General features: G+C 41.3%; 1 protein-coding gene across 1 annotated transcript in view; it reads right to left on the bottom strand.

Annotated features, from left to right (window-relative positions):
• The window catches only part of SEC24C (SEC24 homolog C, COPII coat complex component), a 2546747-nt gene that overhangs the window by 967346 nt on the left and 1551950 nt on the right, over positions 1-27451 (bottom strand). Inside the window, exon 16 of the mRNA XM_044055565.1 lies at positions 13363-13533. Coding sequence (XP_043911500.1) covers positions 13363-13533 — 171 coding nt within the window. The remainder of the gene's footprint in view (positions 1-13362; positions 13534-27451) is intronic.

Below are 27451 nucleotides of genomic sequence, written 5' to 3'. Positions count from 1 at the left end.
CAGTGCCGTGTGGGCGGCATCTTCCATTGTTATTATTTCCCCCATCTGCCTCTGGGAGAAAAATCTACATGTGATTCTTGAAAAGGTCCTTGAGACTTCTGGAACCAGATCTTCTTCCCACCACATTGATTCCTACAGAGAGGTCTCTGTGAGGTAGAAAAACAGATTACCATGGCAGACAAGGTCCTTCCATCTTGCTTATTGCGGGAAAGTATCTCTTTAATGGAGGGCCCAAACACAAAAGATCCAAAGGAAGCAATGATGAATGATGCTTTAAAGGGTTCCGCAAAGTCATAACATTGCATCCAGGCATGTCTCTTAATGGGTATGTCTGAACCCATGGCCCATGAGGACTGTTCAGCTGCATGAGAGATTAACCTCGTGGATACATTCCATATAGACTGTAGGGTGGCCAATCGTGAAGAATAAGTTTTCTCTTCCTCCGCCGACATGGACCAAGTGGTAGAGTTCTTAATTAAGTCCCTCTGTAATCTAGTGAAATGGGTCAGCTCAGCAACCATAAAGCAAAGATCGCCGAGGCATAAACTCGCTTTCAGTACCTGTCCAACACCCTAGATTCTCTATAAGGGGGATGGACACAGGAGCTCTATAGAGCCAGCTCCTTTTTCATGGCTGCCATGACAACCATGGTATCTATGGGGATTTCCTTGCTACAATACTGTCTGTCTTCAGGTGCTCTAAGAATCCTACTGGGATGCTTGGGAAACGGTTCTATGGTGTCCTGTTCCTTCCATGCCTGGTGGGAGACAATAACTATAAGCTCATCCACCAGGTGGGGTAACCCAAGATGTAGATGGACCAGACTCAAAGGCTTTTAGGAACACAGGCTCCTTCTGGGAAAGGATTTTGGAAGACCAACCACCTTTCTGGAGTAGGACTTCTAGAATGTTTCCAAAGGAGACATCTTCTGGTGGTGATCTGGGGGACCCTTCCCTATCATCAAAATCACTGTCTTCTGTCAAAGATTCCTGACAAGAACTTAAGTGCCTCCAAACCTCTTTTGAGGGACCTCTTCAGTGGGGAGCTCTGGAAAGGTATAGGAAGAGAAGGGGAGTTCCCTAACTGAAACTGCCTAAAAGCTCTTACTGGCTGGCTGTCTCTCTGGCACAGAATGAAGAGACACAGACACAGGATGCAAAGAGGGAACAGGAATAGGATCTGAAAAGATAAGAGTTGAAACTGCTCTTGGGCGAGAGAATACCCTGTCCACCACCTTGAAGGCAGAGGGACCAGGAGAATTAGAGGCCAATCTGACCGGAGCTGAAACTCTCAGATCAGACAAACCAGAGCCTTCCCTGACCCTCCAATCAGAGGAAAAAGTCGGAGTGGAGCTGTCCTGCACCGAGGCCCTGAGGAGAAGCGACAGCTATGAAAGTTTCAGAGTCAAAGTCAATCCCTCGGATCCAATGACAATGCTTCCTCTCAGAGACAAGTCCTGCTCAAGTGGAGTTGGAGCTGAACAGACCAGGGAAGCAGTCTGAGTTGATGATAAAAGCATCTTTGGATCTGACGGTTCGGCTCTTAGTGCTCTCGGATCTGAGAGCTCCGAAAGAAAAGGTCGGATCGGGGAAAGGAGTAATTACTGAATGTGAGGGGAGATTTAAGGCTCATGGATCCGATGGAAGATAGAGCAGGTAAGACCCCCATCTAGATCTGTGTTCTGAGAAATTATCTCGTCTTCCTACTCTGCTTTGGAAAGACTTCAGAAGGGAAGTGGAAGGGAGGTAAAGAAGACTTTCTTGGAGATTTCAATTTAGGAGACACTGGCTCTGGGCAGAAGCACGGGGGCGGGGTTCAGAGCCAAGGACACTTTGAAAGAGAAGGCTTCGGATCTGAGGGTTTCAGATTAGAGTGTTTTGAAACTTTAGCTGGAGGCTCCAATATTGGAGCAGATTTAGGAGACCTAACAGGAGAGCGCTTTCCATGCTCCTTGGGCTCTGTGGATTTTGATTTCAGAGCTGCGGGGTTGAGCCCCTGAAATAGAAACAGCAGCAGAAGGCCCAGAAGTAGGGAGAAGGCCCTTAACCCTAGCTTGTTTCGCTGAACACTAATGGCTCTGGTGCTGATGCCAGCACAAATAGTACAAAGAGTCTCAAAGTGGGAAGGGCCTAAACAACAGACTGTGGGCATCAGAGTTTGGTATCTTGTGCCCAGAGGAAGTGCACTTTTAAATCTAGTATGCTTCTCGGACAAAGTTAAGAAATAAGCCTAATAGTACAGTGCAGAGAGGAAATTTAAAGAAAAATTTAAGGAATTGTTTTTTTTTTTTTTTTTTTTTTTTAAAATAAATATTAGACAGCAAAGTTATACCAACAATGGTAACAGCAGTAATACCTTACAGAGAAGATAAAGGAAAGAAGGGGAAATTACCTGAAATAGTAATGAAGACTATCAAAGGATGGTAAAGAAAGATAAACAGCCTAGCAGGTAGAGAGAGGTACTATAAAAAGAAGATAAAAAGAAAGTTAAACTCTAAAGTTTTTACTCCCTATACCACAAAAGCCAAGATGTTGAGCTCGAGAGAACACAATCCTGACCGAATCGTTAGAGCGGCAAATGAGATCTGAGGTAATACAGTGGTTAAGGTCAATTATGGGTGAAGGAAAGAGATCAGGTTTCATATCCTACAATCTAGAGAAAGCAGCTGAGTTGGACGTGAGACTCATTCACTGAGGAATGAATGAAAAGACATCAGATTAAGGGGATACGAATGAGACAGATAGACAGAGGAAGACTGCTCTGTTTGCAGACGATGTTCAGGTGACCCTGAAACAGCCACAAGAGGATTTGGGAAAGTTACGGGGCTTGGTACAAACCTTTAAAGGATTACTGGTTACAAAATCAACCAAGACAAAGCAAACTCTAGCAATTATGTTCCACAGGAAGTGTGAGGACAATCTGAGGGAATATGGAATCAGGAGGTGAAATAACTTGGGGATTTGGTTAAGGGACCCAGCAGAGAGTCCCCTACTAGGGGCATGTGAAAGACCACAGCAGAAGGTGAAAGGTAACTTGAGCAAATGGAGTGAAGTTCTTCTGGATCAGATGGGTCCAGGTATTGCAGTTATTTGAGTTGTCTTTGGTATTACATCCTGGGCAGGTTTTTTTGGGTGTTCCCATCAGCAATGTTTTTGGAAAAACAAAATAAGTCAGAAATGGTGAGATTCTTATGGGACAATGAGAGACAATGGGTAGCAAGGAAATATGTGACAATGCAAAAGAATAAGCAGGGCTTGGCAGTTTCTACATGTAGGAGCATACCTAATGGCTAACATTGAGGCTATGATGCTTAGATGTGATCACCCTTGTTATGAAGGACATTGGAAGACAATGGTATGGTAATAAAGATTAGGTTAACAAAGAGGAGGACCTATAGAGACTTGGATGTCTCAGAGAAGTATGGAAAAAAAACTGAATTGCTAAATCAACTGCAAAACAGCATATGGAAAATATTTGCAGATGAAGCTATAAAAGGGTGGAAATATGAGGGGACAGTTATAGTTGGAAGGATGGCAGATAAGGAGAGTGAAAACATATTATGGAAATGGTGAATAAGAGACCTCATTGAAATGTTGGGGCAACTATCGAGACAAGAATAGTTGTAAAACAGGATGAAGCTACAGAAGAATTCTGGTTAGAACAAGGAATACAATGGAGTATCAAGCAGAAAGCAAGCATTTCTACGATTAAAAAAGTTTGGGGAAGTCGAAGCCCCCACAAGAGATCATTTCAATCTGGACAGAACAACAGGAGAGATGGAAAAAGTACAAATGTTAACATTTCTAAGTTACAAAAGCTTGGCAGGGTTAAGCAGATGTACCAAGAGAGAAAATGAGATTGCAATGGGTGGAAATAGTACAGTCATGTAAATTGAATTTACCACAACAGTATATGTTCGAATGATCATTGCAGTAGCCTTACCTACATGGGTTATATATCCTGCCAAGGATATAACAGTCAGCTACCTTCCAAAGCTTCAGGGCACCTTCCAAATGCAGATATAGCAGAGCTGACCAAAAGTCAAGCTTGGGTGCAAAGCCCTTCAGAGCTTTTCTGCCAACAGACATGAGAGGTGGAGTCCAGAAAGGACAATGCTTGGAACAACAACAAACTAATGTCCACACCCTGGCATAAAAAAACACACACCAAAAGACAAGGGGAGTGGGTGGAGGGAGAGAGAAACTACTGCAGCAATCATCATTGAAACATCTACTGTGCTTGTAAGTTTAATTTCCGCAATTGTACTATATTGTTCATATTGATCACTGCTGCAGTAGCCTTAGCTATACGAGTAGATTACCACAGCTAACTATTTGGCAGGTGGAAGAAGAGTCTGTAGCCCCTGGAGAATGGTCCTAGCAAGTTCTTATCTACATCTAGAAAAGGAATCAAGCCTATTGTGCTTTACTAAAGTAAGTACAGAGGACTCAGTTGCATCTTCTAGAATACTTCTGTGACACCCGTGCCCTAGCCCTGCAATCAAGAAGCCTCAATCATCACCACTAACACCAGAAAGGGTGTCTCATATGAGAAGAAAGGATAACAAATACACACAGTAAAGTCCAATTTCCCTTAAGAGCACACAGAGATCACAGTCAGTCCGGGGTTGGTCGCTCCCTTGCTCTCCAGGTCCCCAATAAGACTCCCCACTGGTACAGCTATAGGGTCCAGATCTCAGCCTAGCTAGGCAAGCTAAAATCTCCAGCACCCTTTCTGTCCAACCACTGCTTCATGTCCCTGCCCAAGTAGCTGACACACACACACTTTGAGATAAGAGTTTACACAACCACACAGACACTTCTGGGGAAGGCTGGCACAGGCTTTCCAGCTGTGTCCCTTTTACCCAGACTATATGGTAGTACCCTCCCACCACCCAGCTAATAAGCATCAGCTACTCAACGGCCCTTAAAAGGTTGTCCAATTATTACTGTGCAATATTATTAACCAATTGGTAGATGTGACTAAACAGTCTCAAGGCTTATTAGAGTGATTTTGTACAGTAAACTCTATACATATGCAATGCACTCTAGAGCTTAAATTATCTCTACACAAACTAGCCACAGTTAAAAGGTTTTAAAATATTTAATAATAAATAATTAAAACCACAAGACAATACTTTCTACTACACAGCCAGTGCTAGTCAAGAGTTCAGAGATCACACAGAAATACTTAAAATAATTTAGTAGTACAGTTCTGACATCACAGAAAACACTTAGTCTAATATTTCAAGCTTCTAGCTATCCCTAAAAGAAAGCACAAGTCTAAGATAACTTACATAAGGAACAGGCAAAGTGCTGTGAGTTGGATGATCAAGACAAAAAAGATTAATGCCTTCTGATTCTCTCTGTTTAAATTGCTATTGCAGTTCTGATAAACATTACATCATCTTTTTATACTTTCCTGGTGTTCCCAGGCTACACATTAACTGCATTTACATTCTTAACATCTCCCTTTTGTTATCTTGCAGCTGGTCAAGAACAGAGCAATAAAATACATTTGCATGTTTAAATCTAGCAATTTAACTCTTGGTTAAAACAATAGAATTTCTTCATCTAGACTTTTCGGTGCTACTGCTACTTCAAAGGGTCACTACATGCTTTACTTTGGTCAGTAGAGTGCTCTGCTGTCACATTTATTTCCAGTTCCACATGTAACAGTATTTCTTTACCTTTAAGACAACAAGCCTGTAGTTTACATTCATATTTACAAATGACATAATTATTTGCACAATTCTATCTGGCTAGGCCAGCAGCCTTCACCCTTCTCTACCAGTCTTAACAACTTGCAGTATCCAACCCTTTTCATAAAGCCACAGAAGGCAAGGCCCTGGAAGAGTGGGCTTTGACCCTGCCTGAATTAGATTTGTTATGGCGAGTATGACAAAAAGTAATAGCCTTAGACAACCATTTGGAAATATGCTGTTTTGACACAGGCTGTCCCTCACCTTCATAAGAAATGAACAACTGATCCGAAGGGGAGAGGCTGGCATAATGGTTAAGATATCTGCCTTAAAGACACAAGGTGCAGGGTTTGATTCTCACATTGGTTAATTGGCTTAAAATGACCCACAAAGGCAGTTAACCTAGTACTAATCCATGAACCTATGAACTGCCCTGAAAGCAAGGGTAGAAGAGGTGTATATTTGACTACTACTTTGGGACAGTTGTTAGATGTTGGACTGGGGTGCAGACTGTCTTGGGTTCAAGTACAGGGTATGTCAACTTTTGTCTACAGTAGTGACAAAATCATTCTGTGTTGCGCAACTTAAACAAAGGTATAGCATTTAAGTCCAAGGAAGTCATTGTTCCACTGTATTTAGCATTCATCACATCTATCTTTGAGTACAATGTCCCCTTGAATATGTACCTAATCAAGCATATCCAACAACTGGAATGTCCACGGATGTTCCTCACTAAAAATATACAGGGCGTAAGTAAAATGTCCTATGCAGACTGCCCCAAATCCCTATTCATGTATGCTGTTTCCTATAGGCTTTTGAGAGGATATCTATGCCTGGCATACAGGGCACTGTCAGACCCACTCTGATGGACCTCCTGCATATCCACAAAACAAACAGCACCATAATTACCCATGCTAAAGCTTTAAACCTTGCCTGTGATACAAATAGGGCCTGCTGGAGAGACAGATATGTATCCCATAGACTACCCCATCTATGGAACAGACTCCCCATCCATGTGAAGCACAGTTCTTCCCTAATCTAATTCAATTGCAACTTGGACAATTGGATGGGGAACAGGAAATTCATTCCTGGTTTGGCACTTATGTCTCTAATGGACACAGGCAACCTGTAAATGGTTCACATGCCAGGTACCTGTGTGTAAATGTTTCATCTCCCAACCCCTTGCTTACACTCATCAAGAGTATCAGAACCTGTCAGAGATTTGGGATGCATGGCTAGCCTTAAAAAGGACCTTGTGGTTGTTAACCTAGTAAACACCTATGAAGATCTGAAGGATTTAGTTCTGCCAATGTAGCATCAGAGTTGTCTGTGAACATCCAAGGTATACAGTCTCTTTGCTCAGTAAATTTTAGATTCAGCAAAATAAATGGGGAGATGGATAGTTTGGGTTAAAGTAAACTTTGATACCACTTTAGGCATAACAGGATTAGTTCTCAAAGAAACCCTGCCCCTACGGAAAATGAGATAGGGCTGCCTCACTAAGAGCTTGCAACTCAGATATCCCATTTTGCAGAGGTCAGAGCAAACAGTAAAACTGTTTTCCATGTTAAGAACCTCAAGTCAGTCAGATTTTGGTTAAAATGGAGCAAGTGTTGGCTTCTCTAACACAAAATTAAGATCCCACGGATGGGCCACTGGTTTTCTAGGAGGTCTCTTATGTTAAACCCCTTTAAGAGTATTTGGACATGAGAATGCATAGAAAGAGGAAGATCCATAGGCAGACATGCTGAAATGGCTGACAAATTAACCTTGATAGAGGAAAAAGAAAGGCCATATGACAGAAACTCACAAATATTGTAAAACCACATTAACAACTAGCTCGGAATGGGTGCTGGTTATGTTGTTGCACTAAAATGAAAACCTTTTCCATTTGTCAATACATGATTTTCTAGTAGCAGGCTTTCTTGCCTCCATTACTACATAATGTACGTCCTTAGAAAACAGGTATCTAAAAGGAATTAAAACCTTATCATCCAGGCAGTCAACTGAAGAAGATTGATGTTGGGGTGCATTATACACCCCTGGGTCTTGTGTGAGTAGATCCAGTCTGTGAAAAAAGATTGTGGTAATTGTCCCTGGCCATTTCCAAAAGGGAGAATTCATGGTTGTATGGGCCCAGAAGGGGGTCAACACAATGATCCTGGGTGGGGTTCCTTCTGAAACTTAAGTGCCTGGGTATTTGTAGAAAGACATACAGGAACATCCGTGTTCAAAGAAAAGAAAGGGCATCTGTCTTCCAAGCTCCCTTGCATGGGGTTCTGGAAAATAATTTTGCCAGTTGATTGTTCAGAGAACAGGCAAAAAGGTCTACTTGAGGAATTCCCCACAGATGGATCAATTCCTGGAAGATCCCCTGATCCATTTTTAACTGTGGAAGAAAGGATCATTGATCGAAGGTGTCTAGTTCACATCCCAGGAACACAATCTTGTGTGAGGGACTCAAGAAAGACTTTTGAATGTTCTCTTGGAATCCCAGTTTGTGCAAGAGATCTCTCACCCAAGATTCTTGAAGAGACTCTGCAAAGAAAAGTAAGACATCTAAATATGGAAAACTATGCATAAACTGTAGCCTGCAATGAGCTACAACTGGAGCTAGACACTTTGAAATATCCACTGCACCAACATTATTCATAAAGGGAAAGGCAGAGAACAGATAATGTGATCCAGACACACAACACATAATTCCTGAAGTGTGGATGAATATGAATGTGATAAGCATCTTCTAAATCTAGTGTTACCAGGAAACTTGAAAGAGGAAGAGGAGGTGACAACATTTTGAATTTGGGCACTATCACAAAACAGGTTTAAGAATGAAAGATCCAGAACTGTTCTCTAAACATTTTCTTTCTTCGGCACTAGAAGCATCCTTGAGTAAAACCACTTTCCCACCTGGGAAGGAGGAACTGATTCTATCACTCCTTTGGAACAGCATGTGATGAAGAACTAGTGGAAGCTTAACAGTATGATCTACATGATGAGGAATGCACCCCCCCCCGAAAATAATTTCCTCCAACTGTCATCTGTAACCTTGATAAATGGTTTTCAGAACCCATTTTTCTGAAACAATCTGTTGCCAAAGAGAAAAATGGAGACTCAGACTTTCTAGAAATGGAAGAGAGGCCAAGGTGGGAGAGGGTCATAAGGTCTTGAACAGTCATTCAGGCTTGTTGGGCTGTCTTTGGTTTTGGGAGGTTACTTCTTTTTGCCCCCCCCCCCCTGTCATTTCTTCTGAAACGTCCATTTATCTGAATTCTGTTGAGACTCTCTATTCTATTTTTTACCAAAACTGGATGAGGAGAAAGACAATCTGTTGGCCAATTTGGAAAAGGAATGCTGAAAAGTCTTAAAGATTTCCTGGATCAGCTTGCCCCTTTCATCACAGTTTTTGATCACTTCTGCAGCAGAGGGACCAAACGCTAAATCTCTAGCCAATGGAAATTTAAAATCTAATCTCGGGAGATTCTGAGAATGCAGCCAAGCAAACCTCCTTAAAGCAGTACCAGTGGCCATAGCCCTGGAAGAAGTAACAGAGTCATACTCACTCTGCAAACAATGAGCAGTGACCTGTGCAACAGAAGGGACTAAGTTATTTAAAGCAGATTTTTCTCCACATGAAGAAATAGTAGATAAAACATTCCTCATACTTTCACAGTTTGTCAGAAAAAACTAACATACAAGTCTGACAATTCAAAATTCTGATAATCAAAGTTGCCAGAAGTGTATACTTTTCCCCATAACTATCAACAATTTTCCCATCATTATTACAGCGTGGGATTCAACATAACTAAGTGCTTAGAAGCAGTGGAATGAACTAAGGCTGCAGCTGCTGGGTCAGGTTTGGGAACAGTGTATAAAAATTTAAAAGACTGAGGAACTTTATACATCCTACCTGCCATTTTATGGACAAATGGATAACTATCAGGAAAATTGCAAGCAGTGACACATATATTCTCTAAAGTAGACAGGACATAAGAAATTGGTGAAGGCACTTGATAATCCTTCTGTAACAACTCATAGTATTTTCTGAGAGACTGAGAAACCTTGATGTTCTCCCACTGAAAACAATGGGACATTCTACCAATACTGTCAGCGAAAGAGAAACCCCCAAAGGGGGGATCAGAAACTGAGCTCTCCTCTGACTCAGGAATCTGGGGACAAAACCCTGAATCTGTCCCTTCATCATCTTGTTCAGATTCAGAATCTTGAATCTTTTCAGGATGAGAGGAATCCGTCTTTCTTTTACCAGAAATTAATACACAAGAAGGATCAACAGCCTGAATTAAACTTTGAGCTGGTCCCAGTAAACTACTATCTAAAGAAATTTTTGACAGGAAAATGGGGCCAACTGTGTTACTAATAGCGGCAGCTGCTTCCTCAGGAATGGGCACAGCATTCTGACAAGGGAAACCTTCCGTTTTCTCTCTCCCAGGATTGAAAAGACTGGCTATTCCTTGCCCACTGAGAGGCATCCAACAGCCACACAGGACATGGCTAACCCCCAGTCAACAACGGCTGTAAGTGCTAAACCAGACAGATCTGGGATAAAAGATGAGTTGTCTGAGGTAGAACAAATGGGTACAGCAGTCACCCACCTGCATCTGAGGCAAACTGCTAGCCTGTTGTGGAAGTAAAGGCTGTTTGCTTAACAGTTTCTTTTTGTGGCTGGAAATACCAACCCTGGTGGACCTGTAGTCTGCTCCATGGCCAAGCCATAAATGGTGCCTATTTCCTGGGGAAGACAAGCAGCAAATCCCAGTAAAGCTAATAGTCCACAAGAGTTACTTTTCTGAAAGAAAAAAAAAACTTGCAATAAAAAAGCACTCTAGAACACTACTGGCAGACCCACAATGGAAAAATAAACACAATTTCTCCACAGAAAATATGTTTTCATTTAGTTTACACTACTTGTAATGTGACAGAAAAAGCAAGTGTTCCAAGTACATTGTCTCGAGACACTGCATTAAATAACACTCTTAGCTTTAAAATAACTTTCCTGAAGAAGAAAGTAATAAAGCATCAACAAAATTTAAGAAAAATTTTTTTTTTTACCCCAAAGGGAATTTTTCTGCCCAGCAAAGAAAAGTACAAGAAGCCCATCAATCCTGAAAAGCCTCAGGAGTGTAGTCTTCTGCAGCAGTAAAACTCTGGAGGGATGGGCACCCAAAGTTGTCTTTTACTCAAGCTCATCTTAAGCTGCTTGACAGTTTAGGTGCATGGAAGCTGTCCAGCTGTTATATCTTTGGCAGGGTATAACCCATATAACTAAGGCTACTACAGCATTTATCTATATGAAAAACATGTTAGGGTTCAGATAAATGAGCAGGACTGGGATAGCACAGTGCAACTACCAAAGAATGCAACAAAATCAAAGTAGTTCAAAGTTTTTACAGAGAAATGTCTGTACAGATATTTCTATACACCAAGTAGATTAGCTTACATTTATCTAGGATCAGGGTAATTGTTAGTGATATGAAGATGATCAAAGAGGGACGTGGAGGCATGTGTTTTGGGAATGCAGACAACTAGACTCATTCAAGACTGAGTTGCAGGGGATGATAGATGGGTAATGATTAAATAACTATTTGTATTACATTTGGCAAGGCAGATACCTTGAAAGATTTGGAATTATCAAGGTTTACTATGACAGTGGGAAAAAAGACAATTGCACATAGATGGAAGAAGAGGAAAGTGCTGTATATAATGGAGGTTATGCAACTAGTGACAGAAATAGTGGAAAAACAGAAGGCAGTATGGCCAATGAATAGTAAAAGGAAATATATAAAGAAGTGGAAAGTATGGTTCCAGAAAATTGGGGGGGGGGGGGGGTAGTGTGTGAAGAAGATAGCTGTGTGTGGATAGGTGAGAGAAGGTAAACGAAGTATCAGGGGAAGAATGAAACAAGAAATGTGGAATATCTTAAATAAAACTGGTAAAGAAAGAAATAGGGATTAGGGTGCTAATGGAAATGGTTTTAGAGGTACAAATGTCTAAATGCAATATGTTTGCATTTTACATGTGTAATGTTGAGCAAATAGATTTAAAAAAATATTAAAAACTTTCAATTTTGAAAATAAAATTGCCATAGAGAATTAGCAAAAGTCAATGTGCACCATGTATGATGACAGCATATAACTTTGTAATTTTGCGGTCAAAGTAGTTAAGTCACGATAAAGTAAATAAACAGAGTGAGATAATGAATCCTTAGTATGGAATCCTATGGCAAGGATTAGTTTAACTGACATGTGGAATGAGTACAGTTATGGAGATTAAACATTCCCAAATCTCACTTTCCAAATTTAATTTGTAATATTTTTAGGAATATGGTATCAGTAAGGGACCGAATCTGGCTGTATTAGATTCTTGGTCTCAAGTAGTTAGGAATGAAGAGACTAGCCATTGGTTAAGCAGAGATATGTACATAAGGACTGCACTAGCTTTTTAAGTGTGTGGAAAGATGTCCGATAAAAGTTCTCTATGAAAAAAATATATGAAATATTTCAATATGTATATGTACATTGATATTTCTACTACCACATAAAAAACTACTGCATGAGAGTATGTGAAATTTAAGATGGTGCTGAAGAAAACATGAAACACTGCAATATGCACATCTTGAGATATACACAATGGTATTTCTCCTCATTACACAAACAATTTTTATATTTCTATAAATCTCTGTAAACAAAAACTCAATCTTTCTATCATGTGAAATCTCAATGCCCTGACTTAAGTTTAGGTTGTACAGTTTGCAAAATGTAAAAACTTGTTTATGAAACTTTACAGAAAAAATATAAATTTCTTTTCATGCACATTATAATAATTTACAGAACAGATATAAAGATTGAAAATGCACTAGCATTACTGTGAAGGATACTTTTTACTGATAAAATGGGTTGTTTGTACCATGTTAAAAGCATATGGTGTTCATAAAATAATTACACTTGTTTGGCTTGTGCTTTTTAATTTGATTTTTCTGAAAATGCTCTTGAATCTACGGATGTGAGGAAGCTGTAAGATACAGAATTCCACAACACAGCTGTGTTAATCAGTTCAGCTTATTCTTTCAAACACTGTACACCATATTTAAGTTAGGAATAAAATCTGCAGAGCCTATATATGTACATCACTTTTGCAATCAGCCAGTTTTGCAAGACATCAGAATATAAACTGCGCACCAACAGTTGTAAACATCAGTAAACAACCACCAAAGCAACAATTCTAAACTGGAAACTTTAAAGTCAACAACTTTAATAAAAAGCCAAACTTTAAGCTACAGAACAATCCTGTTTACAAATTTTTCCCTTTAAAACTCTTCAGACTTGCATTCAGCAATACTGTCATGCAGCTGCACAAGTTTTCAGAACTGCTAGCATTTCTTCATGCTACTTTGTGGTACCTGGAGGACAGATTGTGACAGTACCCTATAATGCAGTCTACAGTGATGACTCAAAATCATTTTCCTAATTAAAATTTTCATACAGAAAGGAACTGTTTTACCAACAGTTACCTTTAACATTTAATTGCCTCTAGACTGCCAAAGTGTAAGCTTTGATCAATTGTCAGTGACTCTAGTTTAAAGTCCTATCATCGCAAAAAAAAAAAAAAAACTAAAAGGTTATTACAGAAAGTAAAGCACTAACCTGAAAATAGGTATATTTGTAAACAGAGCCACCTGTGTGATAAGGGATGTACCCAAGTGTTGCCACATCTATGTACTGATTAGGGAACAGGAACAGATCTACGCAGCAGCCTTGCGTAACACACTCCTTTGCCAGATTACTGTAGAAGTTACACTGTGGCTGAAAAAGTGTCTACAAAGGAAATTAAAATATGCAAGTAATTAAATTCCAGCATCAGCATGTTAATAGGTACACACCATACCTCTCAACCTTTCAGCAAGAAATCTGGACAAAGCTATAAATAAAAGTGGGACAAAGGCCCAAAAACAGGGACAATTTTTAAATATTGCCATTATAAACTTAGAAAGTTGAGCATGAATTTTCTGAAGGGCATGAAGTCTGAAACTCAATTGTCTGTAATTTTCTAACTTCAGTCTTTATTTATTTGCCATTAACTTTCCAGAAAACCATGATTTTATGAAAAACGGACCAAGGATATGAGGCAAAAATCTGCACATTCTGTGAAAATCTGTACAGTTGAGAGGTATGGTACACACATTTGTACAGATACTCAGTTTGCAGGCTCTGAGAACTACCCAAGTAATTAAATTCCAGCATCAGCATGTTAATAGGTACACACCATACCTCTCAACCTCTTTCAGCAAGAAATCTGGACAAAGCTATAAATAAAAGTGGGACAAAGGCCCAAAAACAGGGACAATTTTTAAATATTGCCATTATAAACTTAGAAAGTTGAACATGAATTTTCTGAAGGGCATGAAGTCTGAAACTCAATTGTCTGCCATTTTCTAACTTCAGTCTTTATTTATTTGCCATTAACTTTCCAGAAAACCATGATTTTATGAAAAACGGACCAAGAATATGAGGCAAAAATCTGCACATTCTGTGAAAATCTGTACAGTTGAGAGGTATGGTACACACATTTGTACAGATACTCAGTTTGCAGGCTCTGAGAACTACCCAATCTTAGTATAAAGTTTAAATTACAGGTCTGAAACAAATGGAATCTGGCAACTGACACACGCACAAAAAATACCTCAAAACAGAAACTCTCTCAAAATCTGTAAACATTTTTTTATGTGATATGAAACAAATTAATTCTCATCAAATGTGTCAGTCTTCCCGAATGTCAAAATATGTGCACAGACAGCTGGAAATTAGCATATTTCTACAGTCAATTTTGAATAATTAATCCCTTCTGATAACTGGCAAATGAGATTTCCAGTTTTATACTGCACACACATGAACATCTAAGTGGTAAATTTGCAACCAGTAATTTTGCTCTATTTTCAGCTGCCTGTGCACACCACACCTATTTTGACATTTGGGATCCTTGGGGTGGGGGATCCAAAGTGCTGTTTTGGCCAATGGTGCACTAAGGAGCTGCACCTTCATATCTTTTGGCAAGATTAAATCCTAACTAGATGCGTCTTGCCTTTGTGAAAAAAGACAAGAGTGACTCACCATAAGAGTATATAACTCAGACTTTCTTCTTGCAAATGACAGAGTAATGAAGAACAATGTTCTTACAAGTTAAAAATACCAAATCAGCCTCATGAGCTGGTTCAAATGGAGAAAGTGTAATATCTCCAGTAAAAAAACTAAGATACCAAAAAGGAGATAGCATTCTTCTAGATAGATGGATTTGCAAAACCCTTTGTACCAAAAAAAACCTGACTTGATGAAGGGTAGAATGGAGAGATCTATGGGCAGGCGAGAAGAGATGGCAAAATGCTGAATCTTTTAACAAGAGTAAGAAAAGCCAGAATTAAAATAACTTGCACAAACACTGTAGAACTTGAGCCACCTGGGTATAAAAAGGATCCTAGTTCTCACTTAGACACCAACTAGAAATTCTTTTCCACTAACCCATATATGATTTTGGAGTAGCAGATTGCTTAGCTTCCTTTAATACCTGCTACATGTCCACACACAAAAAACGTGCCTAAAAGGTACTAAAACTTGTTAGCATCCAGGCAGTCAACTGAAGAAATTAAAGGCCGGGCTGTATCAAACAACCCCTGCCTTGTCAGAGTAAGTCCATTCTGTGAGGAAGCTTATGGTAATTGCCCTTGGCTATTTTACAAAGAAGGGAGAACCATTTATGTCTTCCTATATCATTGTTGCAGTATTCCTGAAATAAGTGATGTCCCATCCTGGGCACCCAGTCGCTTGGCCAGAATGGAAAAGCTTGTAAAGGAACTTGTTTGCACCACACATCACATTTATGCTCCTCGCACAGAATGTAGACATAAAAGGAACGTACAAATGCAACTACCCAGAACTTCTTTTGCCGCCAGTTAGAACGCTGTTGTTGCCAGTTGTTTTGAATGTTATGCTGCTGCTGTTCTGACATTTTAGAACACCAGATAAGTGCCCCATTGGGTTTTTTTTTCTTTTTAAAAAGTTTACTTTCTTAGAGCTTCACACACAGTACAAGGGGTCTCTCTTTTCTCAGGATGTGCTTAGGGTTTTACAGGAGGCAAGGAAACCCTCAACCAGAAAATCTTACATGTATAAATGGACCCATTGATGTCCCAATCACCTGGCTAAACAAGGAGAAGATTACAATTAGCTGCCTGTCAGGTGCCAGGATCCATCACATAATGCATGCACTCAGGTCACTACATAAGTACAAATATGACTCTGTCATTGTTTATGCTGGAGTGAACGACCTGAGATGTACCTCCCTGGACTACATGCAGAGAGACATGGAGGAGCTCTTGGATCTTGTAGCCCAGGCAGGTATGACCCTAGCCCTGAGTAGCATTCTGCCATCACCCAGAATGATACCTCAGTACAAGGACAAAATGATTGATTCAACAATTGGCTAAACTTCTGGCATCATTCTAAGGGGATCCAGTATCTGTCAGCCTGGGATGACATGATCAAGCCACGATGCTTTGCCAGAGATAGCCTGCACCTGTCACCCCTCGGTTTCCGGATACTGGCTACGGCTCCTGCCACCCCCATAGTGCCTTTTTTTAGGCAAGGTTCAAATGACAAAAGTAGCACTGTAACTGGTACAAGCAAACAAAATCTGAGGGTAATGCTACTCAGTCCTAGAAGTCTAAACCTCAAGATGCACTCACTCGAGGCACTCCTTAAAATGGAGAACCTCGACATCTGTGCAGTGACAGAGACCTGGTTCAAGGCTTCAGACAACACCCCTGAAATACCAGGCCGCAATTCATACCACACCTTTCGGCCATCTAACCTGGACCAAAACACCAGAGGCATGTCCATATTCACCAAGGATATCCACACCTCCAGGTTAATTGCCCAACATAATGCATCCGAAATTCTCCAGGTGCAACTAACACTGGGCAAAACTGCAATCCAAACTGTAGCTTGCTACAGATCCCCCACCATGCCCCAAGACTCCCACTCCACTTTTCTTAACATACTGGAAAATATCAAGATACAACCCAACATCCTCATACTGGGTGGGAAAACTATTCATGTACCAACACACTGGGACAGCATTTTTTGGAATTCATAAATTCCAACGCCTTGGACCAACTTATCCAGACTCCCACCAGGGGCAGCAATATCCTAGACCTGATCATTACCAACATGGGTGATCGGTGTTCCAGACCAGAGATCAGCCCCTCGTTGGCAAGATCCGACCATAAGCTAATCACCCTAGACATCCAAATTTCATCCTCACCCCCTATTAAGGAAACCACCATAAAAAACTTCTCCAAAGCAAACTACAAGCTTCTTAAGACAGAAGTGACTAACTTCACCATACCCATGCAGATGGATAGTAGCAGTACGACTGCTGACTCCTACATCAATACACTGTATGAACACATACACGAGTGCATGGACCATGCCATCCCAAATAGAACCAAGACACTATCCTCCAAAAAAAAGAAGCCAAATCTGGTGGTCCCCTGCCATTAACAAGCTCTATAACAAAACAAAGAAACTGTTGCAAAAAAGAGTAAAATCCCAAGATTGGAAAAACTCCCTTGTTAGCCTCAGTAAGAAGCTGAGATCCCTCATAAATCCTTCAAAGCTAGTTACGAAAACAAAATCGCCACATATTCTAAAGACAATCACAAGGCATTCTACAGCTATGTCAAGAATCTCAATGCCAAACTCAGATCTGCTCAGAGCTACAGCACAATGGCACTAAACATACAGAACCAGCTGATATCGCCAACATCCTCACAGATGGTTCATTGCAAATCCCCTCCCTCACCCTCCGAAAGGGTCCATCTCTATACTGGATGAATGCCAAGTCCCTGTAATCAGGGCCACACAGGTGAAAAATTCACTCGCCAAAGGCAAACATACAGCATCCATGGGACCTGACAACGTCCCAGGCTGTGTTCTGCACGAACTACAAAATGAACTGGCAACCCACCTAAGTACCATGTTCAGTCATATCCTCACTACAGGTTTCATGCCTACTGAATGATGCACAGCTACAGTGATCCCACTCCACAAAGGGGGATCCACCACAGATCCCAGGAACTACCGACCCATCAACCTGACGAGTCTAATCTGCAAGGCCATGGAACTTATGAACAAAGACATAGGTAAACTGCAAACTCTGGACCTCACCCAGTTTGGGTTTGTGAAAGGTAGATCATGTCTCCTAAACCTGACCGACTTCTTTGAAAGTCACCAAAGCCGTGGATGAGGGACAGTTCACACAGCCTACCTAGATCTCGTCAAGGCCTTCGATACCATCCCCCACTCTGGTATTATTGATAAACTCATGAAACTGGGCATAAACCCCTATGTCACAGGGAGGGTGGCCAACTGGCCCACTGACAGAACCCACACTGTGAAAGTAGTCAATTCCAAATCCGTCTCCAGACTAATGACAACTGGAGTACCCCACAGGGTTCAGTCCTGGGTCCCCTCCTGTTTGGCATCTACTTCTCGGAAGTCCAAGCCAACACAGGGGGCTTATGGCTAACAAAGTTCGCAGACGACTGCAAACTGGGGGCCTTTACTGAATCCCCCAAGGATGTGGACATTCAAATAGGGTCTCACTGAGACAGATATGCCTGGTGTCAAAACCACGGCTTTAAGCTCAATGCCAAAAATTGCATAGTTATCCCCTTTGGGAAAAACCCTGTGCCAATGAACTACCACATAGGCAGTAGTCTACTTAACACCGAAAGTGTGAAATGAGACCCAGGGACACAGGTAGATAGCAGTCTCTCCTTTGATAACCATATAGCCACAGTGGTCAAGAAGTCCTTCTATGTGGTACACCTCATCACAAAAGTTTTCTCATTCAAAAAAAAAAGAGGTAATTGTCCCCCCTACTCAGCCCTCATTAGACCTATTATAGAGTACAATGCCTCATTTGGGATGTACTTCAAGACATTTGCAGTAACTGGAAAGACCGCAGAAATATCTCACAAAGTGGATCACTGGCCTCAAACAGATGCCCTATGCAGACCCCCTTAAACTCCAGCTCTACTCCTCTGCATATCACCTACTCAGAGACGATCTCTGCCTAACATACAAAGCCATGTCAAACCCAGAACTGCTGGACATGCTACACTTAGAAAAATCCCAATCCCTGCTGGCCACATGCTCCAGAGACCTTAACCTTGTCACCAGAACAAACAGAACTTGCTGGAGGGATAGGTCCCTGTGCCAGATACTTCCCATACTCTGGAACAAGTTGCCCATTCATGTCAAACAGAGCACCTCATTGGCCCTGTTTAAGAAAAATCTGGACAATTGGATGGCGAATAGGAAATTTACCCTGGGGATCACTTCTGTGGCTCTGCTCGATAGGGGCACAGGTAAACACATTTTTGGGTGGCTAAAGCCAGGGAATCTTTATGGCTAGACTTATATAGGCCCTAGGGCCGATAGCCTAGTACCTACCTATGAACCTATGAAAAGATTTTCAGTCTGGTGCCATGCTCATAAACAGGACCCTTTTTCAGTGGGGGTCCCTCTGGTCCTCACTTATTTGAGAGTTGCTCCAGTCTGCCTTGGCCTATTCTTCTGTGAAGGCCCATTTGTCAGCAATTCCTGCTTGTCTGCCCTTGATTCCTCCTTTGACCTCTTGTTTTGAAGTCAAGCAATTTCTTAAAGATGTTCTGCATATTAGGTCTCCAAGAAAACCTATTCCTCCTCCTTGGGACCTTAACTAGGTTTTGGAAAAACTGACAAGCTCCTTCTGAGCCTGCAAATTCTACTTCTTTGCAGCACTGTACCTGGAAGACTGTTGTGTCAATGGCTGTTACTTCTGCTTGGAGGGTTTCTGAGCTCCAGGCCCTTATATTCCTCCTTTTTTGGCTTTTCACAAGGACAGGGTAGCCCTTCATATTAACTCTTCTTTTATGCCCAAGCTGGTAAATCAGTCAGTACAACTCCCTTCCTTTTTCCCTTTTCCTCAATCTGATATGGAGAGGTGCTTGCATACCCTGGATTTGCACAGACAGCTCAGGTGCTATTTGGATAAAACTAGGACTATTTGTAAATCTGATTAGCTTTTTGTTTCCTTTCATCCCATGTCTTTGGGTTTGGCTGTTTCTAAGCAAACCATATCCTCCTGTACATCCAAGGCCATTTTATTTTGTTATTCTTTTCAAGACAAGTCTATGTTTCTATCAGATTTAATTCTACTAGGGATGTTGCTTCTTCTGGTGCTTTCTTCAAGGGGTTGGACACCATTTCCATGTGGCTACTTGGCCTTCAGTGCATACCTTTACTAAGCATTATAAGTTGGATATGGTTTTTAGGGCTAGAGCAAGTTTTGCAGAAACCATTTTATGTGGGTTTGTTGAGGGCTCTTCTCAGCCTTCCACCTCCCATTCTGTTTCTTGAACTTTTTACTCTCCCTTCTTTCAGGAATACTGCAACAGTGATATAAAAGGACATAATACAGTTGTGTAAAATCTTACCATAACAGTAGATGTCCCTCTCTTCACTGCTGCAGTTGTGATGCCCGTGCACCGGCCCAGTAATCAAGGACCCTCAATCCTCACCACTAGCAACATTAAGGGGCATGCACATTGGGAAGGATAACAAGTACACACACAGTAAAGTACAATTTCCCTTAAGAGCACACAGAGATCACAGTCAGTCTGGGGCTGGTTTCTCCCTTTCTCTCCAGATCCCCAATAAGACTCCCCACTGGCACAGCTGTAGAGTACAGATCTCAGCCTAGTGGTCAAGCCAAAACCTCCAGCACCCTCTCTGTCCAAACAGTGCTTCATCTCCCTGCCAAGTAGCTGACACACACATACACACACTAAGATACGAGTTATACATACAAAAACACAAACACTCCAGGGGAAGGCTGGCACAGGTTCTCCAGCTATGCCCCTTTCTGCCCAGGCTATAGGGTAGTAATCCACTGCTACCAACCACTATTCATCATCTATTAATAAGGCCCTTACCAAAGGGTGTCCAATTTTACTGTGCAATATTATTATCCAATTAGTAAGTGTGACGAACAGCAAGACTACTGGAGTGGCTTTGTACGGTATCAACAAATACATGCAAGTACTCTAGAGCTTAAATTATCTCTACACAAAACAACCACAGTAGAAAGGTTTAAAAATATTTAATAATAAATAATAAAAACACAAGACAATACTTATTACTTCAACACAATGACATTACAGAGTTCAGAGATCACAGGAAACTTTAAAATAATACTGTAGAATAGTCGGACATAAATGTAGAAAACAGCTAGACTAATCTTACTATTTCTATCTATCCCTAATTGAAATACTAAAGTCTAAGATCCTACTTACATACAGAGCAAAGGCAGAGTGCTGGTGAATTGATGTGTTCAGGTTCAGACAAAATCCAAAATGCTTATTTCTCTCTCTCTCTCTGAGAAAGTCTTAAAATGATGACACACTAGTGCCGAGTCATTTCACATTAAAGAATTCCTGACACTTCCCTGGTTCCCAGGTTAACAGAAACTCAAAATTAACATTTCTTAGTAAGCTGCACCTGGCCAGGAAGCCACAGCAATAAGAGACATTATACATGTAAAATCTTAGTAATCATCTCTTAAATCAAGACGATAGAAAGAATTTCCTGGCCCAGACATCCTGTCTCCGAGCTTGAGAACAGTCATACAATGCTTGACATATCAGCTTTCTTCCAGCAGAGTGCACTGTGGTTACATTTTTGAAGCTCAGTACAACATATAATTTAATCATAACATATAGTTCTCCTTACATTTGTAGAACAAGACTGTGGATTACATTAATATTTACAATGGCATAGAATTATTTACAAAATTCTATCTAGCTAGCCTGGCAGCCTTCACAGCAGTATTCGCTCCCTCACTCCAAGCCCCTCTTCTTAACTCTGCATTTTTCCTTCTGGATATGCATGGATTTCTTTGTCCTATGCCGACTGTTCTCTTCTGGGGCAATTCAGTTCTAGGTAGAGTCCGTACATCCCTTTTATTGCCTACGTTCTGTGTGAGGAGCATAAATGTGACGTGCAGCACAAACAAGATTCTTTTCAAGCTTTCCCATACTGGCTGAGCGATGGGCTGCCTGGGACGAGACACATCCCTTCTTTCAGGAATACTGCAAGAATGAAAAGGACATCTACTGTTACGGTAAGATTTTACATAGCTGTACTTTTCCTGGGCCAAAAAGAGGTCACTGCAATTAACTTGGTGAGCCTTTCAAAATTTTAACAACCCTGGTTATCAGAAGAAAAGGTGGAAAAGCATACAGAAACATTCCAGTCCACTACAATGAAAAGACATCTGTCTTCCAGGCCTTCATGCAAGGAGTACTGGAGCAGAAATTTACCTCCCTGATGTGAATGGAGGCAAACGTAACCGTTTGAGGAGTTCCCCTGAAGTTGGATCAAGTCGTGGAAGATCACCAAGTTCAACTTCCATTTGCAGGATCTGTCCTGTTCCTGTTCAGTTTGTCTGCAGCAATATTATGCTCTGATGGAATGTAAGTAGTCTGTAGGGATAGACTGTGATGAGTTGCTAGTTTTCAGACTATCAAAGCTAGTCTGGAAAGTAGGTATGGACTGCTTTCTCCCTGTTTATTTACTAGTAGAGGGCATGAAACTCAAAGATGATTTAAAGATTTGACAGCCTTTATTACAGCCACCATTTCTTTGACATTTACATATTTTAATTTGCCCTGCTTATTCCGAAGACCCCTTGAAAACAGCTTCCTAAGAAAATCTAAGGCATCTGCATTTACAGACAGAGTAGGGACTGGAAGGGACAAAGAGACCTGGGTTGACAGACAACTAGTCCACCTTATAGAGTAACTCATTTTCTACAAATCCAAGTACTGGAATATGAAATGAAAGGGGGGGGGGGTGCTGATATTGGGTCCAAACTGATTTGAGGAAATATCGAATCTTCCATGTGTGAAATGTGGCATAAGAAATCCTGAGAACTGCAGAAGCTATGAAAATGAGAATTCTCATATTCCGTTGCAGCTACTGCTCCTTATAAAATTCTACTTTGTCATTAGAATAAAAAGCCACCAAGAGGGATGTATCCAGAAGACATCCTACAAACACTATCTTGTGAGATGAAATTAGTGAAGACCTCTCTATGTTCACTGAACCCCTGACTGACAAAAAGATTTCGTACCCAAGCCAGCGATACATGACAAGCTGTAAATGAATCTACAAAAAACAGACAGTAATCTAAATATAGAAAAAGTGTGAATGCCTTGCAACCTGCAATGTCAATATTTCTGGTGCCAAGCACCTTGTAATTACCCTTGGTACTCTAGATACAGTGAAGTGTAAGACATAGAACTGAAATTGCACACCAGGCATAGAAAAGCTTTAAAAAGTGTGAAATCTTTGAGAGGTGGAATGTGAAACATCTTTTAAATCCAGAGTGACCAAAACAAATTGAGAGGTGGCATGAGTTAAAAAAAAACTGTAGAGACCATTTGAATTTTGGGACTCTGATGTGCAGGTTTTGTGACAAAAGGTCTAGGGACAGGTCTCCAGTTTCCTTCCTTATTTTGTTGCCAGAAAGAGTCAACAAAATCTTTTCCTCTTTTGATCTGGGGAACAGGTTCTACAACGTCATAACATGGTATTTGCTCCAGTACAAGACAAAACAAAAAGGTTTGAGTGGAGAAATGTGGCGGAATCCCCTGAAAAGGAGGAAAGGGGACCCACTGCCAGCTGTATTTTTAAAATGATTCAGAGAACCTAACTGGCAGTTGTCTGCTGTCACAGAGGGAAGTGAAGACAAACTCTGGAGCAGTTTTTCTGAAATGCCAGGGTACACAGGGGAAAACACAAAGAGGCATATAGTCAAGTCTGCTATCACATTCTGGTTTGGATATTTGAAAAATTTGAGTGACCCCCTGAATTAATTTCCTTCTTTCATTAAATCTTCCAAGGACCGCAGCAGAGGATAGGGGAAATAATACCTCTTTATCCAGGATCTCAGCTTTGACATCCTTTGGTAAATTCTTTGAACATAGCCAGGCAAAGGTTGTCACTGATCTAGAAAGCAGTTGTTCTTGATACAACATCAGCAGTCATTAGAACATTTTTGAGAGTGTTTGGTTACCTGAGACAAAGAAAAGATTAAAGACTGCACAGAAGTTGTGCGTTTTTAAGGAAGGGAGATCAGCAATGAACTTTTCCGTATTATCTATAAAAAAAAAATATGGACATGAGCCTGATTATTCTTCCTCTACCTTAGCTTTCAGAACATTGAATTAACATTCTTCCCAAATCTATCAAATGCTTTCCCACTTTTGTCAGAAGGAATAGGGTTAGCTGCCAAGAGATGTTTGGTAGAAAAAGGTTTTGACAAAGCAATGACCGCAAATTCTGATCTTTGGTTTGAAAAGAGAAATTTGGGGGTCTGAGAACTTTTTGGGAGCAGGAGACTGTTAGGCAAACTGCTGGCTGCCAGGAAAGCACCTTGTAATGCTGGTAAGACAGAAGGATTAGCTGCACACTGAGGAAATTCCATCTATAATAAGTCATAATATATTTGCTGAAACAACTCTTTCATTCTGGTTATAGTTTCAGAAAAAATAACTTTTCGGGGTGGGGAGGTCTGAAGAAGAACCTCCTTCAGAAATGGAGTCTGCCCCCTTTGGCAGCACAGACACTTAAGAAATACAATTTAAATCTAATCCCTTTCCCTCAGACTGACAGTCAAGGCTGGGGGGAAGAGGAAATACTCATTCCAAAATTAAAAAAGGAAAAGAAAGATTTAAAGGCCTGAAATAAGCCCTTAACAAAACCCAATGTTTCCTGTCCATCCTGTGTAAAACAAAATGTTCATTTCATTTTCTTGGGAAACCAACCAAAGACAGACCTGAGGATGGGCCAGTTTCCTGGAAATCAAGTTCCTTAGAGTAGCTTTGAAACAAAGCATCATTTGCTCCCTCCTCAGACACCAAATGTGGCTCGCCCTGGTCCAAAATGGATAGCCGCACAGTCACAGAGGAGGACTCCTAGTCCTTAGTGGCCTCTTGAGCGGCAAAATCAGAGACAGAGAAATTAATGTGCAGTATGAGGTACATGAAATGACCACAGGAGAGTCACTCATCAATGGAAAGGGCAGAGGGGAACCAAGCCCAAAGACTCCTATACAACTTTCTTCTTCTTCTTGTGGGATGTCAGAGGGAAGAACCAATGAGGCTGAAGTGTAGTCCATGCTTCTACTGGAAAAAACAGAGCCTGACAATTGGGTAGTGAAGCCTTGGACAGTTGTTGGTACAACCTGACAAAAAAGAATAGTTGTGTAAGAACTTACCATAAAGTACAGTTTTGTACCTACCATAAATGTAAATGTTCGAGTGTATACACTGCTGCAGTCATTACATTTGGGTTATCCTGCCGTCAGGCGGTTTCCCCAGTCAGCCTGAGTTCCAAAGTCTTGGTCCGGCGTCGGTTGCTGTCGCCTCCTCCCTGTCGTCAGTGCAACAGGGCTATACAAGATGCAGCCAACGCCATTTTCTTCAGTTTTTCTTGCCCCAGATGTCAGGTGCTCCCAAAAAAGTAGGCAATTCAAATTGCTAATAAAACATACATAAGAAAAGCAATCAACAACCTTCAGTTACCAGCAAATACTCCCCATAGGTAGTAAAGGGTAGAAGACATAGGTACGTACCAGCAAGTAAGAGGGGAAGGAGGGAGGGTAACCTGGACTGCAGCAGTGTATACACTCAAACATCTACATTTATGGTAGGTACAAAACTGTACTATGTTCATCGTGTTACACTGCTGCAGTCATTACACTTGGGTAAAATCCCAAAGCTGACGTAGGGTGGCTGGTTCTACAAGGCATTAGGGGTGGCTATAAGGCCCTGCAGCACTGCAGTGGCAAAGCCAGCTCTGGATTTAGAATATAGAGACAGATGGTAATGCTTGGTGAAGGTATGTACAGAACTCCAAGTTGCTGCTTCTAAACTGTCCTTGGTAGGTAATCCTCTGAGGTAGGCAGTTGAAGTGGCTGTTGCCCTGGTGGAGTGATATCTAATGCTGTTAGGTACAGGTTTCCCATGGTGTGTATAGCAGAAACGTACAGTGACCTATCCATTTTGAAATAGTCTGTTTTGAAATGGCTTTTCCCTGTGCTCCTGCAGCATATGCTACCAATAATTGCTCAGTTTTTCTGAAAGCTTTGGTTTTGTCCAAGTAAAAGATTAACTGCCTGTGTATGTCCAAAGAAGGCAGTAGTCTCTCCCCTTTGTTCTGTGGATTTGGATAAAAAGTTGGCAAGTGAATAGCTTGGTTTACAGCCACACTTGATACCACCTTTGGCATAAAAGTAGGGTTAGTTCTTAAAGACACCCTGTCTTGGTGGAAAATGATGAAAGCTTCCACTGCCATTAGTGCCTGTAATTCTGAAACTCTTCGTGCTGATGTTATTGCCAGGAGCAGAAAAGTTTTCCAAGAGATGTATTTTAAATCTGCTGTGTCAGCTGGCTCAAAAGGAGGTAAAGTTAATTTTTCCAACACGAAGTTGAGATCCCAAGTTGGAGTAGGTGCTCTACGGGGCGGTCTTATGTTTTTAGCCCCTCTGAGGTACTGTTTTAGCAAGGGATTAGAGAAAATTGGTGGATCCGTGTTGTAATGAGCAGAGACGTGGATCTTGATGGATGAAAAGGAGAGGCCTTTGTCCAGCATCTCAGTTAAATACTGTAGTATCTGAGGAATATTTGGGACAAGATGGTCAAGGTTGTGAGAGCCTGGTTCCAGGCACAGAGTCTCTTCCATTTATCCGAATAGGTTTTCCTGGTACTAGGCCTTCTGGCCTCCAGAATGACATCCATAACAGCTTTGGAGAGAGGCATTGCTTGCTTGACTAAGGAATCTTCCATGCAGCCAGGTTTAAAGTCTTTAGCTGGCTGTGAAGTATCTGGTTGTTGTGCTGAGTCAGAAGATGGGGGATTTGAGGCAAAATCCAGGGTGATCCTTGTGCTAAGTTCTTTAAGATTGGGTACCAGTGCTGGCGTGGCCAGTCTGGGGCAATGAGGATCATCTTTGGCTCTTCTTGCCTGGCTTTTACAAGTACCTTTGGAAGGAGAGGTAGTGGTGGGAAAGCATATACTTGTAGGTTTTTCCAGCTGAATGAGAGGGCATCCACTTTCCATGCTTGTGGATGGTAAGTCCTTGTGCAGAATTTCTGTAGCTGGCAGTTCATTGGGGTGCAAACAGATCTATGTCCGGGCTCCACCATTTTTGTGTTATCATTCTGAATATTTGTGGATTCAATTCCCATTCGTGAGGATCCATGATGTTTCTGCTTAAGTCGTCTACCAGTGTGTTTTTCTCTCCTGGCAGGAAATGTGCTTGCAGATGAACTTGATAGGTTAGAGCGGTGTTCCACATGGTCATGGCTTGTCTGCAGAGGGGATAAGAGTGAGTGCCCCCTTGCTTGTTTATGTACCACATAACTGTGGTGTTGTCTGTCTTTAGTAGTAGTTGCCCTGGATGCAGAAGGTCCTTGAAAGCTATAAGGGCATTTTGTACAGCTAGCATCTCTTTTTGATTGATGTGAAGATGCCTTTGTTCTGCGGGCCACTTGCCCTGAATACATTTTCCTGCCATGTGTGTTCCCCAGGCGTAATCCGATGCATCTGTTGTCAGTGTTTCCCTGGCTGTG

Source organism: Protopterus annectens, chromosome 14.part0 (assembly GCF_019279795.1).
Source record: "Protopterus annectens isolate FY-2018-M chromosome 14.part0, PAN1.0, whole genome shotgun sequence".
Taxonomy (NCBI): domain Eukaryota; kingdom Metazoa; phylum Chordata; order Ceratodontiformes; family Protopteridae; genus Protopterus; species Protopterus annectens.
Note: the sequence above shows the minus strand (reverse complement) of the source record. Positions and strands in the feature narration are given on the sequence as shown.